Source organism: Penicillium arizonense (genome assembly GCF_001773325.1).
Source record: "Penicillium arizonense strain CBS 141311 chromosome Unknown PENARI_contig025, whole genome shotgun sequence".
Lineage (NCBI taxonomy): Eukaryota > Fungi > Ascomycota > Eurotiomycetes > Eurotiales > Aspergillaceae > Penicillium > Penicillium arizonense.
The window spans coordinates 209,751-227,882 of NW_019173302.1; the positions used below are offsets into that span (position 1 = coordinate 209,751).

Sequence of the window (18,132 nt, forward strand, 5' to 3'; positions counted from 1 at the left end):
CATGAAAATAGATATGACAAGTGTTAAAAAAACAAAATATTCCAGAAAAGAATGAGTCCAGACTAAATTAAAACAGCAAAAGGCGATCCCGCTCGCTCGCAAGTATTTATGAGTCGGCTTCCTATGTAGAGAGAAATAGGAAAAAAAATAAACACAAAATTAACCTTTTTAGAGGACTCACACATTTTACCGCGCACCGTTCAAACCATTCTGCACAGCCTCCAGAATCATCTCCTTCGCCTCGTCGATGCCGGCAGCACTACCCCGGATCTCGATTGCTTCACCGCGACCTTGGTCCTTGGGCACGTTGATGCGGCAGCCCGTCTTCTTGCGGATAGCGTTGATTTGACTGCCACCCTGGCCGACGACGTAGCGGTAGGTCTTGGGATCGGGCAGGATCAGGTAGCCGGTTGCGGACTGGGCGGCGGCCACGGCGATGGCCTTTTCGATGACCGCGCGGGCCTTGGCTACGTTCTCTGGGGAGCCGGTGAGGACCCAGGGGAAGGGCTTGGCGGTAGGGTCGGCGGCGACGTTGTTGTCGATGATCTTCCAGGAGTGGGCGTCGCTGGGTGCGTTGGGGTCGTCGATGATCAGGGGCATGTCGGGGGCGTTGGCGTTGCGGGTTTCTTCGGAGGTGGTGTTGACCGGGACGGTTTGACCGGCGTGGTCGACTGTTACCTGGTAGTCGTTACGGAGGCGGCGGAAGATCTGGCCGTTATCGGAGATGGCGTGGTGCAGGTGGTGGGGGACGTCAACGGTCTCGGCGTGCTGGTCCTTCAGCATGGACTGGAGGTGCTCCTTGGCGCTTTCGACGGCAGTACTGGGTCCCTTGAGCTTGACGTCGGTGCGGCCCGAGCCTTGCTTGGGGATGTCCAGGGTGACGTTGAACTTGGACTCGATGCCGCGACGGGTTTCGCCGCCACGGCCGATCAGCATGCGGTGCTGGGCAGTGGGGACCTCAAGGATTTCGGTGACCTGATCCTCACGCTCCTTGACGAATGCCTCGATGGCAGCGATGATGTTGTCAACGATCGTGCCATTGCCTTCAAGGCGGATGGTAGACTCAGTGCTCTCCGCACGAGGGAAGCGGACCATTCTGGCGGCACTGCCGTCGTTGGGGCCACCAGCGTCGACAACGATCTTACGGATGTTGGCACCTATAGAAAGTCAGTAACTGGAATGAGAGTAGGGTTGATAGTAACATACCGCCTCCACCGATCAAAGCCTTGTGGTACTTCTTGTCGACGTCGATAGACTTGGTGACGGTAGCATCAAACTCAGTAGCGCGCTGCTGCAAGATCTTCTTGGCCTCAGCAACCTGTTGCTTGGTACCCTTGACACGAATGGCAACGCGGCCAGATGCATCCGGCGCATCGTTGGCATTAGGAACATCAATTTGGGCACCAGTATCAGCACGGAGCTTGTCCATCTCACGACCGCGCTGGCCAATCAAGGAAGCGACCTGGTTCTGGGCAACTGAGATGGTAGCAGAGTGACCGTGGTCAATGACCCACTGCAGCAAGCTGAGAATTTCGTCACGAGCAGAGTCAGCACCCTTACTGGGGCCCTTGACCAGGACCTCATCAGCAGCCTGCTGAGAACGGTTAGGACGAGCACTAGCGCCAGCATCGCTGCCGGTCTCTGCGACGTCGTCGTTGACAGTGGCGCGGGGGAACTGGACGCGGACGGAGTAGCGGTCCTGGAGACGGTTGACCTGGTTTCCGCGCTGGCCGATCAGCTCGCGGTGGTACTGGGCGGGAATCTTGAGAATGTGGGTGGTCTCATCCTCCAGCTTCTTGCCCATGTTGATGATGCGCATGCGGGTTGCATCGGCCTTTGCCTTGGGACCCTTGACCTCAACCTTGCCGTTCTCGACCTTGATGTCGACGTCGAACTCCTCGCGGAGCTTGTTGATGTTCTCACCGCGCTTGCCGATGAGGAAGTTGGCGTACTTCTGAGGGAAGTCGAAGCTGACGGTGTATCCGCGCTCCAGGTCGTCCTGCTCCTGCTCCATAACGAAGGCCTCCAGCTTCGCGACAAGCTCGTTTACCAAGGCCGAGGGACCACGGAGGGAAATCTGGCACTGAGAGGCCTTGGGCTCGCCGACAATAGCACGGACGGGGATGCTGTCATCACCCTTGGCCTCCTGCTCACGGATGATGAATTTACGGGCCTTCTCCTGGTACTTGGCGGGAACGGCGACGGATTTGGCGATGACATCATTCTGATCACCAAGTGCGCTGAGAAGGAAGTTCTGAGCCTCTTGGAGACCCTTCTCGAACGCAGCAACCTCGGCAGGCGAGGGACGCTGCCTGGGGACCTCGAATCGGGAAGCAGTAGAAGTGGGGCCCTCATAGACCAACACGACTTCGGGGCTGTTGATGTCATCGGGGACCATAAGATGAACGCCATAGTCACTCTGGAGGGTGTTGGCACTGCGGTTACGGAGGTACTGGTGGAAGTACGGGTCGACAGGGACATGGCGGAGCTTGGAGGGAGGGAGAGCCTGGACGAGGTTCATGATGTCGGAACGGGCACGGATGGTGTTCTTGCCGTCGCGGGAGTAAACCTCCCAGGTAACGGGTCCATCAGCGCTGGGTGGGATAGCGATATGGGCATCGTAAGTCGACTCGAGCTCCTTGATAACCTGGCGGCGGCGGAGGTATTGAGAAAGAGCACGGGCGTGGGCAACGGGGCCAGCGGGGGCGGTAGGGTGCTGGCGGGACAGGTCAATGCTGGCCATCTGCATGCTGGTGGCAAGATCCATAGCGTGGTTAATACCAGCCTCAATCTGGTCGAGAGGACCGGTGATGGTTAGGAACTCGCTCTCGTCCGAGCTGGGAGGGAGAACGATGGCACATCCAGTCTGCGCAACGAATTGGTGCAGAGCATCGGCCTCGTTGCCCAAGATGAATTGGTGCTGGCCACGGTTGATGGCCAACTGGCGGAGGGTAAGCTGCTGGCGCAACCTGGCGGCCAGCTGCTCAATCTCGGCACGTGCCTCCTGTGCGGCAGCGCGTTCTCCAGAAATCAAAATATGCTTGTCGGGGCAAGGCACGAATTGGACCTGACCGGGTTGGGCTTCCTGGGGAGGAGGCTGGCTTGACCAAGTATCATAGCGGGGAACATTGACCTGCGCCTTTGTGCGCTCCTCAATTGCGCGCAGGTTGGCGTCGTGTGCGCCTGCAATGAAGGGGAAGAATTCGGGAGGGATGGTCTTCAAGCGGAAGCTCATGTTTGAGCCGCGCTCCTTCACAATGGCCTCGATCTCTCGGCGGGCCATCTCTGCAGCCACGGCATCACCCTCAATCAAGACGTCAATGGTGTCATCGTCATCATCCTCGGCACCGGCGGAGTTGTCGTCTGCGCGGGGCACTTGCACGCGGGCACCAGTGCGGCCCTGGATATCCTGAACAACGGCACCTTGGCGACCAATGATGTGGGGGCGGGCAGAGGTAGGGATAGGGACACGGACGGATTGCTAATAAAAGAAAATGGATTAGAACAAATCATGTGGACGTATCCAAGCACATACCTTAGATCCAACCTGTTGAGCCACCTCGCGGAGGGCCTGTCGTACTGCATCTACGGAGCCCTTTCCATCGAAGATGATTGAACCACCAGGGCCACCGCGCATGTCCACAGTAGCCTTAGATCTGCGAGAAATGTCACGGAGAATTTCAGGCAGAGGCTTCTTCAGCTGTCCGCGGGGCAGCATCTGAGACGGAGCGAGACGGAGCTGCTCCATGTGCTTTCCAGGAAGAGTCATGATACGGGGGATATCTATACCTGTGTCAGAAATGCCAAATCAATCACCTCCGGCGTCATTCACGTACCCATTGACTGAGCGGGCGAGCCATTTGCAACGGCAGCTGCGCCAGTCTTCTTAGCACCCCACGTAGCCGCAGCAGGAGCGGCAGGCTTGGGGCCACTACCAAGAGCCGGGAACAACTCTTCCGATTGTACATCGAATGTTGGCTTTTTGGGGGCGGGCTTGGTGGCGGGCTTGAGGGAAGGCGCTGAAGCAGTAGGCTCGGAGGCGGAGGGGGTAGGCTCAACCTTGGGCGCAGCGGGAGGGGGTTGCTTCAGATCCTCCTCATCGACCACATCCTCCACGGTGGGCTTGTGCGCCTCATCGCGGGCGTGCTGTTGTTCCAGCATAGCGGCGAGAGATCCGCCATTGGTAGAGGGGGCTTCGGCAGCCATGACGAAAGAAGTCAATTGCGTGGGGATGATCGGAGTATGAGACGGGGTTAAGTTTGGCCTATGCACAATAATCCTGCAATAGAGACTGGTCCGGGTCAGTATGCACTGGGGACAGGTCATGATCACTGAGGCGGAGCATGTGTCCAATGGCTGAGGAGGTGTTTGAAACTCACAGGTGGAAAGTTTAGTTTCCTCTTCTGAATTGAAACAAATTGAAGGGTATAGGTTATATTATAGGTGAGTGCCGGTCGATTCAGGAGAATGCCCGCAAAGATGCAATGTGGAAAAGTGGCGATCTGGACCAAGAAGCGCCAAGAATTAAAGCAAAGAAAAAGCAGGGGTTCTGAGAGAAGAACCACCTGAGAGAAAGTGAGAGGGAGAGGTTGATGAAGAGGTGAGAGGTGAGAAGGGAGAGAAAGAGGCGAGGTGAGAGGTGAAAGGTGAAGGTCTCGAACCCCGGAAGTACACAAAGTGACCGAAAAGGCCAGCTCGAGTCTCCGGGGGATTTCTCCGAGTCCGCTGAACATCTACCGTACATGTATATTTTTAATCAAGTATAATTTGTATGTATTATGCTAGTTTGAACCTCATATGCATTTATAATGTCCATTTGTCAATGGCTAAATTTCTAAATATCACAGGCTCCAACCCATTCTGTTTGATTCTAGATGGTCGCTAAAAGAACAGAGTAAGAGAAGGAGAAAATACGAACACATAAACAAGCTCTACTATACTTCACATAACTGACTGTTTCTATACTTGATTCTTTTTCTTTCTCTTTTTCCCTTTTTCTTTTCTTTACTTTTTACTTTGATGAGCATGAGCACGTGGGAAGTGGCCATGGCATACCATGTGGCCGTACAGAATGGGGCAATACAGTAGGATGATATCTGACAGAGTTGTAGCATTGGTCCATGAGGCGGCCAGTAGCCAACAGCCCTGCCATCTCCTCCCCGCTTGATAAGGAAATTTTGGTTTCTTTTTCTCCCCCAAAGCTTAACCTTCATGTCGAGGCAGATATGGATGCTTGGCAAGGAAAATATCAATCTCTTGGCAGATATAAAACTACTTTCTAGGCAGAACAAGCTCAATGGCTGATATTACAGGCATATCCAGCTATCCAAAGGAAACGGGAAAAAAGACAAAAGAGAAAAAACGCCCGATAAGGCCCACAGATAGGGGCGAATCCAGTAATTTTATACAGTGTTACCTTACCCACCCGTTTGTGGGGAGATATTCTCTCTATCTCGGACAATTCCGAGATTTCTCCTCTTCTCTCCTCTCTTCTTCTCCTCCTCCAAGGTCCCAAATATGGCCATGGACACGGACATGGAGAAGAAGGGCGAGCCCGAGCTGAACATCTCTGCGGTGGAGCAAGACCCGGTTAAACCACGGGGATTCTTCGCCAAAGTGCGCTACTATGAGGAAATGCTGGACCGCAAGATGGGCATTGAGTCGCACAGTCTTGACCGTGTCCATCCCGAGAATCGACAGTCGCCAAGTCCCGTCGTGATGGCGCTTATGTGGGCGTCTGCTACGATGAATATCAGTTGTTTCAGTACTGGTTTTTTGGGGCGGCAGTTTGGTCTTTCGCTTGGTCAAACCATTCCTATTGTGATGTTTTCGACCTTGTTGGGTGCGATGGTGACAGTGCGTGTTTCCTCCCTCTTTTTTGCATTTCTTGTTTTTTTCATGCTTTTTTTGCTGGGGGCAAAACTGACACTCCCGCGATTAGGGCTGGTGCGCAACCATGGGGCCGGGGACGGGTCTCCGCCAGGTAGCAATCGCCAGATACTCATTTGGCTACTACCCATCATCGATAATCGCTCTGTTGAACGTGATCGAACAGCTAGGCTGGGCATCAGTAAACTGCATCACAGGCGGTCTAGCCCTGAGTGCGGTCTCAGACGGCCATGTCTCCATCGCCGTAGGCGTGGTAATCATCGCCTGCGTGAGTCTGCTCTTCAGTTTCATCGGACTACGCGGTGTCCTGCTGTACGAGAAGTACGCCTGGATCCTATTCTTCGTTATCTTCATTATCATATACGGCGAGGCAGCCCACCGCGCTGATCTGTCTCCACCGTCGACTGCCGTGACGGGCTTGACTCGCTCTGGAAATGTGCTCAGCTTGATCAGTGTTGTGTATGGATCTAGTGCGTCGTGGAGTTCGATTGTTTCGGACTTTTACGTGCATTATCCTGTCAACACGCCTAAGACTAAGATCTTTTTGTATACCACTCTTGGTATTACCATTCCTACCTGCATTGGCATGTTGCTTGGTGCTTGTATCAGTTCGGCGCTGGATACGAATCCTGAGTGGAGTGCTGCGTATGATGGCGGTATTGGTGAGATCTTGAGGGAGATTATCTACCCGGATGGATTTGCCAAGTTCCTTCTAGTTTTGCTGGTTCTTTCTGGAAGTATGTATTATCCCACCCCATCCCATCCCCGTGCAGGGTTCTCACAAACAAACACTGACACTAACAACCCCAGTCGGTGTCAACGTAATCGCAATCTACTCTGGCGCCCTCTCAGCCCAACTATTCGCAACCCCCTGCGCGAAATTGCCCCGAGTGATCTGGTCATTCCTCGTCTTCGCCTGCGTCCTGGCGCTGGGCATAGCAGGCCGGAACCAACTACTAGCCGTGCTAGAAAACTTCCTCTCCCTGCTCGGCTACTGGAATACCTCCTTCTTCGCCATTCTGTTCATTGAGCATTACTATTTCCGCAAAGGAAATCTGGCCAACTATGATCTCGATGCGTGGAATACGCCGGCCCGCATGCCAATCGGGTATGCTGGTCTTGCGGCATTCCTTTGTGGTGCTGCCGGCTGGATTGTGGGCATGGTGGAGACGTACTATGTTGGTGCGCTTGCTGCTATGATTGGGGATTCGGGTGGTGACATTGCTAATGAGTTGGCGTTGGTTTTTACTTCTGTTTCTTATCTGCCGTTGAGAATTTTGGAGTTGAAGTATGTGGGACGGTGAGATTGGTTCTTTGTGGAATTGTTGGGAATTTGTGGTGGAATGTATGTCGGGTCTGGATCTGGGGTTATGTGTTATCCGTGAGGGCCTGGGCTTGGGGTGGTTATGAATTAGATAAATCAGTCCGCAGGCACATTTAATAGCAATGTATAGTTATCAAAGGATTATAATCCACTGTTCATTGACCCCATAAGGGCAAGTATTATATGATTAATGCATTCAGTCGACCACAGCCAAAATCAAACCAGCTGTATCGACAGCGCCAAGACGGCATGGGTATCGAACAAACGAGTACAATACTCTCACAAAAAGTATAAAACCCAACCATTGACAAGAGAAGAAGAAAGAAAGAGTCATGTATGTGGGGCCTCGCGGGCCTGCCACGAGAATTATGTGCATTAAGCAGCCTTAACGTAAGGCCAGCCGTCCTTCCAGCCGAGGGCGTTCCAGGCGTACATGTAGTTAGAGTTGTCGGAGACAGTGGTGCTCTGCTTCTTGGCGAGAGGATAGTAGTGGTAGTACATGACGAGACCGAGGTCCTTGTCATTAACCACGCCGGGACCACCAGGTCCGAAGACCTGGCCGTGGCTGGAGAGGAGCATAGTGCCGCCAGTCTTGGTGCAGGGAGTGCCATCGGCGTCAACCTGAGAGTATATATGTTAGCACAGCCACACAACAACAAATACTATACATGGGATCAATGTAGAGAGTGAACATACGAAGTCACCGAGACCAGTCTGGGAGCGGCAAACACGGATGTGGTACTCAGCACCCTCGGCAGGGAAATCCTTGGTGTACTTGCCGGCAATACCAGCAGAGTAGAGCAAGTAGTAGAAGTCGCCGTACTTGAACTCGAAGGAGCCCTCCTCGCGGTGGTTGAGAGTTGAGTTCCATGAGATCTGGTAGGGAGTAGCAGAGCCGATTTTGAGAGGTGTCTCCATCTCAACCTGGAAGATATCGCCCCAGAAGGAGCCGAAGTTCATGTAGTTCTTGCCGCCGATGCTGATCCAGGCTGGGTCGATACGGTTGTAGTTGCTGTTGGCGGGCAGGCCGACGACGCCGTGGTCCGTCCAGGAACCAGGCTCCATGGTCTTGGAGGTTGCTACGCCGATTTGTGAGTTCTGAGTGCCAATCTTGGAGAGCACGTAGTACATGTAGTACTGGTCGTTCTGGTAGTGTACATCAGGAGCCTGGATTCTTTGTTAGTTGTGTTCTTCATGTTGTGTTACCAACAATAAAGGTTGGGTTGGTTTATTATATTGTTGTTGCATTCTTACCCAGATGTCCTTACTGTCGACGCCATCGATGTGGATGTTTGATCCGTCTGGCAGGGCTGAGCCTACATCTGTCCATGGCCCCTTGACTGACGGTGATGTATGGATGTTGACACCAGTGCCTGTTGCGAAACGGAAGTACTTTCCATCTGATACTCGCTGGATCATAGAAGGATCATGAGTCCAGCAGTCGCCAGTGCAGGGACCCCGGTTAGGGTATGCACTGACTAGGGCAGAGGTAAAGAGGAAGAGAAGGCCGAGCATTATGGCAGTGATGGAGGAGGGAGAAGGGAGAAAGGTTGTCGAAATAAAGGCTGCTGGATAAAGAAAAGAAAACAGACGAGAAAGCAGGTTCAATTTATGTTAATTCGGATAATACTCGGCTCCTGGCAACTTCCTTTCATCCCCACGGCAGGTGCGCCAGGCGTTGGGCCTGAGTATGACCTTTCCACACGGGAGAAATCCTCGTCCAATCATTGTATGGCGACCCCTGTCCATCGGCTATGGTCATGTAAGGCGCGCATGTCAGTATTGAGTCGGGTCTAACTATACTCGGGGGGCCGAAAGGGATGGCTCAAAGCCGATAGCAACAGGGGAGTGTTGCTGCGTCCTTTTGTGGATCCTTGACTAGATAGGTAAAGAAACAACAATCGTCGACAAAGGGAGAGGATAGGGAGTTTGCTATCCCTGATGTGATGTCTCGCATCTTCGGCCAAGAGCTACATATTGGATCGGTTGCATATCCCCCACATATGTCCATGACCATCTCACACGATCGAGGTACGGTATTTCTCGGCAACAGGGTTGATACGACAGTTGTCCTGCAAGTGTGTGTTGGTCCCACATTCAGCTTCAGCAAGGGAGGGCTTGTTCCCCTTTCACACTAGCGAATTCTATGTACAAGTGTAAACTTTCAGTCCTATTTTAATCTCTGCCCAGTAAGCAGTGAGCCTTGAAATGGAATTATCTCTGTATGTACTCATCATATTTGCGGGTACATCTTGCGTGGCTTCATTGACACTTAGCTTGTTTGCGCCTTGTGGTCCGAGCAAAGATCTGCCCCCCATGTGGACCGCGAGGCCAATCACCCGCTAAAGTGCCTTGAGATCGGACCCCAAATCTAATATTTGCGATCAAGTCATTAAGGTCACGCGAAGTTATCATCTACTTGTAGATCTCGAAATATCCTCAAATGCGGGGACAGTCGCCATCTTGGAAGAGAATCACCTCAGGTGAAGTATACATGTTCCCAGACCCTAAACATATTACCCAAAGCCATCAGCCCAACCCTATGTCATCGACACTAAAGCGACGAATCAGACGAGGCAGACTTTTGAGCCTCCCTAGACCCCGCTTTTTCGTACAGTTGTAAATAGTGTGTTGGCCCCGGGATCTATCAAGTAAGACTCCTGGTTATTACGTTCAATAATTATGATTCAGCTGGGCTGAGTCTTGATTCGTGGCGATTGGATCGCAGTATTCTCTTCGCCACACCGCTATATTTAAAGTCTTGGTGGGGTCCGTATAAGCCGCCAAGTTTGGGGTGGCTATGGAATAATCTACGACATAGTCTTGGCTAGCCGATAGTCGAGATGCGAGGTGCAGAAATCCAGATTCGACACTTGGTATAATAAATGGGGCTAGGCGGATTGCATCAGATGAAGTCGATGTTGCACCACAGGCGCCTTAACCGGGTTCAGTTATCGCTTCCGAGAACATCCGTATGAATGATGGTTCTGAGGGGCGTTTATGGAGACGACATTGTTGGGAATTCCTTTCTGGGCTCTATTGTGCTCGGATTTACTCGATTAGTTTGAAATTTGGTGTTGGGAAGTGGAAGTGGAACGTTGACCAGAGATATATAAACAACACACTTGGTATCCACGAGACCCTGCGAAAATACGTTGATGATCCAAATCATGATTCTACATACTTGTTTTAGAACTAGAATCTACACATTCCAAAGTCTCGACAGGCACTTCCGTGGAGTTGTGGAAGGCTAAATGTATGGGGACCAACACATACACATTAGTGCTGACATTAGGATAGTCCATTTACATACTCAACATACCGACAGGTGATATTTTGGCCTCGGCTCTAGTTGCTAGTCTGAATAACCCAAGATGATCTAGATTCTGATCACCATCGATGGATTTGAGCTTGAAGATCATAAACTTGGCCTGACAATTCAGGCGTTAATCCACCCCCACCGTAACGTTAACGCTAACGTTAAGTTACTGGTCTATTACAGATAGCATTTGTCCTTAAGTCGGTATTTTGATGGGATTCACTCGGTGAACCTTATCATCTTTGCCTAACGGGATTCGTCTCTGATCTTAAACTCGAATATTGCTTTCTTGGTCTAGTCTCATACGGAGTATCTCATCGATGTGGCATATCTGCTAGCCGAAAGAAAACTTTTGTCTTAACAGATGTATATCCCTGGATAATCATGTCCAGTAATTTCTACACAGAGGCTTGAACTCGGTAGTACATGAGAGAGCCCTGGTTTCCCTATTCGAGCAATTTTGGACGGTACTAGACGCGGTATGTCGATCAAAACAATAGATATCATCCGAGCATTGCCTAACCTCAGCAAAATAGATGGCTCTCACAGGCAAAAGAATGACAGCAGCCACATTTTGTTTCTGTTCAATTTAAAACAATGGCTAGGGCTGATGATGCGGTTTTGGTAATGGATGATTGATAGTTTTCTTATTGAACACGCTTTTCGAGATGACCATGGCTGCTTTACAGTGTAACTGTGTCATCGTTTAATATTTTTATGCATAATGGTAATGGTAGTGTAATGCGGGTTATTTCCTTTTATATTGGACAGGTACAGAGGCTGGGGACGATGTTGCATGAATATATATTAGTTGCTGAGGCTGATCTCACACCAACTATTCTCTAATAGGTGGCTCTGATACAAATTCCAACTGTGCATTGTCTCTCATATCGTTTTTCCTTTCCGCATACTCTGAACTATACTCTGCTCTTGCCTCCCACCCCAAGCGTAAGAACCAGCACGCTCCTTTGCTTTCCCAGCCCGCGGATCATGGGCAACGAATACTCTAGTCCAGTTGATGAGAAGTATAATTGCTCACAGATATAGTGTCATCTTACAAACTATCTTCCTGCCAACTCACTAGATAGACCTGATAGGGAAGTCTTAAAACACCTTCCAAACTAAGCTGTTCTTGACACCCAAGTCAAGAATGAACCATGTCTTCATGGGCTCCAGAGAATCAAATCCAGCTGGGATATGGATATAGCCGTAGGCCGTGAGAGTGAGCTCGCCGTGTTAATCATATTCTAGGATTGTTGAATAGAACGCCTCTCCGATTGTGGTATGGTGACGTTGGGGACTTCCTGGTATATCGGTTACGCCGGAGTATATGATTACTCTTGCCGGGCTGTGGATTGTGGCCATGGAATCTGATTTTGAATTGTCTGGCTGTGTTGATTGAGTATTGCGACGCTGGTGTTAAGCGTGGGCTCCTCTTCTGATTACAGGTCAGCCACTTGATACATTATCTGCAGCAACTTTCGGACTGATGGGGTTATATCCATCTGTATCAATATATTCATGCTCCAACAAGCATAAAATGCCCACTGTGTCGCACTCAGAACATTGATGTTCTTGTATGAGTAAGTATTAGCTATCATAAGGCCGGTCTGCATATCTTTCATTTGGGAAGAATGCGCAGCCTTCTCTTTTTATATAACAAAATACACCAAAAAGATGAGTGCGAGGCAACGTAATAACCCGACATTCACGCCTTAAAAAAGGGTACCCTGAACCTTACTGTTCAGCTGCGCCGAGTAAAGCTTGTTCTCGTTGAGAATGAACATGCGGCCGTTACGACCAAACGAGAAGTTAGAAGTGCCATTCTTGACAAGAATCTTGCCGAGGAGAACACCACCGGGCGACCACACGTTGACACCATCGCCACATCCGGCATACACATTGCCCTCAGTGTCGACCTTGATACCATCAGGAATACCAACACCGGCCATAGCAAAGACACGGCGGTTAGTCAAGAATGGCTGGCCGTGAGAGGTAGCCACATCAAAGGCATAGCTGCATAGATTAGCACCGACACCAGCCCTCAATAACCAAGATGAAACTTACATAGTAGCAGGTAAGGTATTATCCTTGGACCCATCACCAATAGTCTCCGCTGTATCAGTGATATAAAGAACCTTCTGATCAGGCGAGAAACTAATCCCATTAGGCCGACCAAACCCATCAGCAACAACACGCACATCCCTCGTAACAGGATCAAATCGATAAACCTGATTCGGCAACTGCGGCTTAGGCCGAATCCCCTGAACAGATCCATAAATAGGATCCGTAAACCATATCGAACCATCATCATGCACGACAACATCATTCACCGAATTAAACTGGCGTCCGTAAAAGGTGGCCAGAACCAACTCCGTCTTGTATGGCGGTGTAACAGACATCTGGACCAGACCGCCGGTATCATTCAAACCACCTTGAGCATCCCAGAGAATGCCATTGTTGTAGTTGACACCGCCGTTTGGCATAGGCACAGTGGTGTTGACGATCTCGGCTGTGAGCGGGTGCTTGCTCAGGCTGACCTTTGAAACCTTGATTGTTTTCTCGTTGGTTGTTGGGTCTGTGAAGAGGTTGCTGGACATGAAGAGCTCGTCTGTGGTTGGGATGTAGACGCTTGCTTCGTGGGCGAAGGGGTAATCATTGTTTTCCACGAGGAGGTCCAGTTTGGGGGTTTGGCCGAGTATGTTTAGGAAGCTGGTGTTGTATACGGCGAATGCTGAGGGAATTGTGCTGTTGGCCTGGCTGGCCAAGGAGGTAATATGGGTTGCCATTGTTGGGCTGTGAGATATGGTATAACTAGAAAATGAGCTTTAGGGAGTAAGGGGGCTTTTAAAGAAGCTTCAGATGATGTCAACTCTGCGAAACTCTACTCTTCTCTATGGTGTGGAGTATGCCGGATGCGATCTGTTGCCCCACGGGAAATTCGCCGAGGTTTTGCCTGGAGATGTCCCTAATTCGACTTGAGGTTATCCAGAAGTGTCTTTCCCTGCAGGATTCTTGGATCTCGGGCCACCGCCCTACATTACCTGAAGATTCGGGCATTCCCGATCTTCGGCCTACCCCATGAAGAAATGATGGATGTGCAGATGCTAGAGTGAAAATAAAGGTAAATAAACCTCTAGGCCCAGAGTCACAGAGCTAGATCGCGTTAGGATAGGATTACCTTTGAGATAGGGGCGGAAGGGGTTGATGTCGATCTTCTACCAAAAGAGACAACAGCCGAAATTATCTTCAAGGCCCAGAATGCAGTCGTCCACAGTACAGTAGCTGTGGAATTGAAGAATGCCTGTACAAAGCTTGCAAGTCTGCCTGGGCGTTCACAGCTATAGGCCCTGGGGCCATCAGCGCTATGCAGATATATCAAGTCTCCAGACTATGGCATTAAGCGCATGGAACCCAACAGCAGTTGGCCTCGCTTGGTTAGATGTTAGACATGGGTGAGCCAACAGTCCGAGACTAATACCTGAATATAGCAAGTCAGCCAGTGGCGATAGATCGTAAAGTCCAGTGGCGCCTCATTCTCACCGTTGAGATGTCCTGCTATCAATATAAGCGCTAAATGTATATAAAAGACGCCATAAGAATTGGACCAAGTGAAGTGTGAGTTTCCGATGTCCGAGGTGAACACGGCAGACTCTAATCTAAGACAGTGAGCAGCTCTCGATAGCCGTAGATGGCAAATGTGGCGCAGGAAGAATTTCCTCAGCAGTCGGGTACAGTGGCCAGAAATGAGAAAGGAAATGAGGGATCTGTGCGGATACATGTAGGGCGTTTTAAGGACCTGCGTTGGCTTCCGTCACACCGTTTAACCATTTTAGGAGTTTGTCAGGGGAGATGTGTAGACGTTTGTTAGAGTAGATGTAGTAGAACAGGACCCATCTGGGGTGTATAGAGGTGTCTCACGGTGAGAGACAGGATAACGTTAAAGTGAGACTAGTAGTATACTTTGATATCGGAGGATTTAACTGATCTATTCTTAGAGAAAGGTTGCAAGTTACAAGTTAACTAACTTAACTTAGTTATATCGATAAGTTACTCCCTGCCGTTTACCTGTCAACCCAGCCACTCCCCTTTTCCTGTCTCCACGTGCTTCAACTTCTCCTCTTCTCCTCAATTCCAGACCTCCAGATTTCCATATCGTCCCTTCCAACCTTCCATTCCTCACGCTTGGGGACTCGGATATTCTCCCTCTCGTGGTTGGTCGAGTGAAAACTCCTGCGTCTTGACCCCTCCTCGGCCTAATTTCAATCTGTCTCGTGTAGAGACAGAAAATCTGCCCACCATGAATCAGGACAATTTCCCATTGAAATTCCGCCGAGCGTCTAGCAAACTTCACAAGGACCCCCCTAGCTTCAGTTCGCGCATTCTTCGCAGTCATCAAAGCGCTACATCGCTCAAACGCACCCCCTCCGCCCCCGTCTATCCCCGTTCCTCTCCCAGCGGCAGTCGCGAGCATAATCGGACGCGATCCAACGCACAATTCGGCTCCTCATCGTCCTCGCTGGAACAGAATAGCGGCGGGCCGTCGCCGTCCAACGACGAGTCCAGCGGCTTTTTCTCCAACTTCTCCCGGTCCCGCACTCGCAGCTCTAACCGCTTCTCCTACAACGAGCAGAGCTCGGATGAACTTGGCGCCCCTTACGAAACGCGGGGCATGCTTAGTGCATTGGATGAGAATAGTGCTGAATCGGACCCTCATTCCCAGCAAGCCCCCGGACCCCGATCTCAACACCAGAGCCCCGATAACCGCGGACGCCACTCACTTCGCCAGTCAGCCAGTTTCACCACGCTTACACAACGAATGGATCCTTTTGCTCATCGCGAGACTGAGCGGGCGGCCAATGCCAAACGGTATTCCGACGATGGCAATGCGCCTCCGGCCCCGCGAACAAGACAGAGCAAGAAGGCGAGCTTCTCTAGGTTCGTGGACAGTATGCTTGGCTCCCCCGGTCGCAACATGAAAATTTCAGCCCCAGAGAATCCAGTCCATGTTACCCACGTTGGTTACGATAATCAAACTGGTCAATTCACTGGTCTTCCTAAGGAATGGCAGCGACTACTTCAGGAGAATGGTATCTCCAAGAAGGAGCAGGAGGAGCACCCGCAAACCATGATGGACATCATGCGCTTCTACGAGAAGAACACCCGTGGCGATAGCGACGATGAAGTCTGGCATAAATTCGACAATGCGCAAGCGACGAGTCCAAGAGGACAGTCACCACCGGGCAGCCCACGATTCCCGCAAAACCACGAAAGCAGTTTCGAGAATCCGCGAGCGCCACCACCGATTCCACGCGGACCTCCGGCTGGCACACCGAGCATGTCCCCATCGCTGGGAGGTATGGTGCCTCATCGTGCTCCTCCTAAGCCCCCAGGCATGACCCCGTCCCGTCCTCCTCCTCAACCCCCGGTCCCGAATTCCTACGGTGCCCCGCAACGACCCCAGCTGGACACCTACGGTCCTTCATTTGGCACTCCGACGATCCCAGAAACTGAGGCATTGCCTTCACCTCATCGCAGTCCCTCTACCTCCCGAAATGGCACGCCTGCGTCCAGCGTCCCGAATGTCATCGCATCCCCGACACAATACCAGCGACAGCAGGAGCAGGTTATGGCCGCAGCCCAGCAGGCACTGGATCGCAATCGCAGCCAACGCCAACAGGCACAGCAGCCCCCAGCCATCTCCGCATCAACCACCGCCCCGGCACCCGATCTGTCGTCTGGAGTGTCGCCTTCTACGCGCGCTCCACCCGCTGCTCGGCCCCGACAGCGCCAGCGCCAAAGCACTGCCATGGATATCCGATCGCGTTTGATGTCTATATGTCGCGAAGGCGACCCCACAACAATCTATTACAACCTCAACAAGATTGGTCAAGGTGCTTCGGGTGGTGTGTTCACCGCGTATGAAAGGCCTAACAACAATTGTGTTGCTATTAAGCAGATGAACTTGGACTTGCAACCCAAGAAGGACCTGATCATCAACGAAATTCTCGTTATGAAGGACAGCAAGCACAAGAACATTGTGAACTTCCTCGAGAGCTACTTGCACGGGTTGGATCTTTGGGTTGTTATGGAGTACATGGAAGGTGGCAGTCTCACAGATGTGGTCACTTTCAATATTATGAGTGAAGCACAAATCGCAGCAGTTTGTCGAGAGGTGAGTTTACGAGTGACGTTGGAAGTGAGTAGATGCTAACTATTTTTGTTAGACTTTGAGCGGTCTCCAGCACTTGCATTCTAAGGGTGTTATTCACCGAGACATCAAGTCCGACAACATTCTACTCTCCTTGGATGGTAACATCAAGCTGAGTAAGTTATCCGCCTTCTTTAATTGATTGTGGTGCTAACATTGCCTAGCTGACTTCGGCTTCTGTGCCCAAATCAACGAGTCGCATAACAAGCGGAACACCATGGTCGGAACCCCGTACTGGATGGCTCCCGAGGTCGTTACTCGCAAGGAGTACGGCCGCAAAGTCGACATCTGGAGTTTAGGCATCATGGCCATTGAGATGATTGAGGGCGAGCCACCATACTTGACCGAGTCGCCATTGCGCGCGCTGTATCTTATTGCCACGAACGGAACACCCACCATCAAAGATGAACACAACCTTACCCCGATCTTCCGCGAGTTCCTTCATTTCGCTCTGAAGGTTGACCCCGAGAAGCGGGCGTCGGCACACGACCTCCTGAAGGTATTACCCACTTCCCATACCATTTTTATACATCCCACTAACGCTTTCTAGCACCCATTCATGTCCTTCTGTGCACCCCTTTCGCACCTCGCCCCCTTGGTCAAGGCTGCTCGCGCCAGCCGGGCCCAAGAAAAAGCTCAAAAAGGAGGCTCCTGAATGACCACGGTTTCCTATGTTTCGGTTTTGTAATTTCCGTCTTACTTGATCTCCTTGACGCCTCGCTCAGATACCCCGTCACCTCCAATGTTTCTTCTAGATCCCGACATGCACTGCCATACGTCGTGGGATTCCTATACTATGTACCCGATTTATTTCTTCATCTATCTTATTCCCCACCACATCGTCCTTGATGAAAATGATTCCATTTATGAGCATGTTTGCAATATCTTCTTCTTCTTATATCTGTTTACATTTGTGTCCATTTAGGGTTCTGTAGTACTATCTTCCTTTTGTCAGTTGGATGCAAGCGGCTAGTGAGATACAAATTCTACTGTCTGTTCTTTTGTTTCCTATGAGATTCTGAATTCGACCGTCACCGGCTCGTCGGGTTGTGAAGCATTAGAGAATAAATGGCATAGGGCAGTACTAGGGATTGATAATTCGTTTCTCGAATTACCTTGGAAGCAATGTAGCTAGCCCTGCAAATATTGGAATGGTATCTCATGCTCAGGCTACTGCTTTCTTCTGTCTGTCATTTGTTTACCTGAAACTGGGGCTGAACATACACCCACTTCCATGAGCTAAAAATGGATAGGAGCGGAGAATGAAGGTAAAAGGAGCAGGTTATGCCCTAACAACTCCTAGGCAGAAGTGGACTTTCAAGAGAAGCTTCAATCAATGATACGAATACGACACACTATCAACTATGCTCTTAGGTACCTTTTGGCTCG

General features: G+C 50.9%; 5 protein-coding genes across 5 annotated transcripts; 2 read left to right on the top strand and 3 right to left on the bottom strand.

Moving 5' to 3' along the window:
- Positions 1–186: 186 nt before the first annotated feature.
- PENARI_c025G06788 (putative RNA binding effector protein Scp160) lies at positions 187–4,206 on the bottom strand (the record flags this gene model as incomplete). The annotated part of the gene is made up of 4 exons (XM_022635830.1): positions 187–1,157; positions 1,207–3,481; positions 3,536–3,783; positions 3,837–4,206. 4 exons carry the CDS (start codon positions 4,204–4,206, stop codon positions 187–189), a joined length of 3,864 nt encoding a protein of 1,287 aa, XP_022484335.1.
- A 1,311-nt stretch (positions 4,207–5,517) lies between these two features.
- Positions 5,518–7,193, top strand: PENARI_c025G09044 (putative nucleoside transporter; the record flags this gene model as incomplete). The annotated part of the gene is made up of 3 exons (XM_022635848.1): positions 5,518–5,856; positions 5,942–6,626; positions 6,700–7,193. The coding sequence occupies 3 exons, from the start codon at positions 5,518–5,520 to the stop codon at positions 7,191–7,193; spliced, it is 1,518 nt and encodes a 505-aa protein (XP_022484381.1).
- A 395-nt stretch (positions 7,194–7,588) lies between these two features.
- On the bottom strand, positions 7,589–8,728 carry PENARI_c025G02788 (uncharacterized protein; the record flags this gene model as incomplete). Its single annotated transcript, XM_022635783.1, has 3 exons — positions 7,589–7,834; positions 7,910–8,380; positions 8,468–8,728. 3 exons carry the CDS (start codon positions 8,726–8,728, stop codon positions 7,589–7,591), a joined length of 978 nt encoding a protein of 325 aa, XP_022484277.1.
- Positions 8,729–11,866: 3,138 nt separating this feature from the next.
- Positions 11,867–13,321, bottom strand: PENARI_c025G02512 (SMP-30/gluconolactonase/LRE family protein; the record flags this gene model as incomplete). The annotated part of the gene is made up of 3 exons (XM_022635780.1): positions 11,867–11,970; positions 12,274–12,548; positions 12,600–13,321. The coding sequence occupies 3 exons, from the start codon at positions 13,319–13,321 to the stop codon at positions 11,867–11,869; spliced, it is 1,101 nt and encodes a 366-aa protein (XP_022484264.1).
- Positions 13,322–14,832: 1,511 nt separating this feature from the next.
- On the top strand, positions 14,833–17,398 carry pakA (mitogen-activated protein kinase kinase kinase kinase STE20; the record flags this gene model as incomplete). Its single annotated transcript, XM_022635776.1, has 4 exons — positions 14,833–16,707; positions 16,760–16,859; positions 16,908–17,242; positions 17,294–17,398. The coding sequence occupies 4 exons, from the start codon at positions 14,833–14,835 to the stop codon at positions 17,396–17,398; spliced, it is 2,415 nt and encodes an 804-aa protein (XP_022484328.1).
- Between the last annotated feature and the right edge of the window lie 734 nt (positions 17,399–18,132).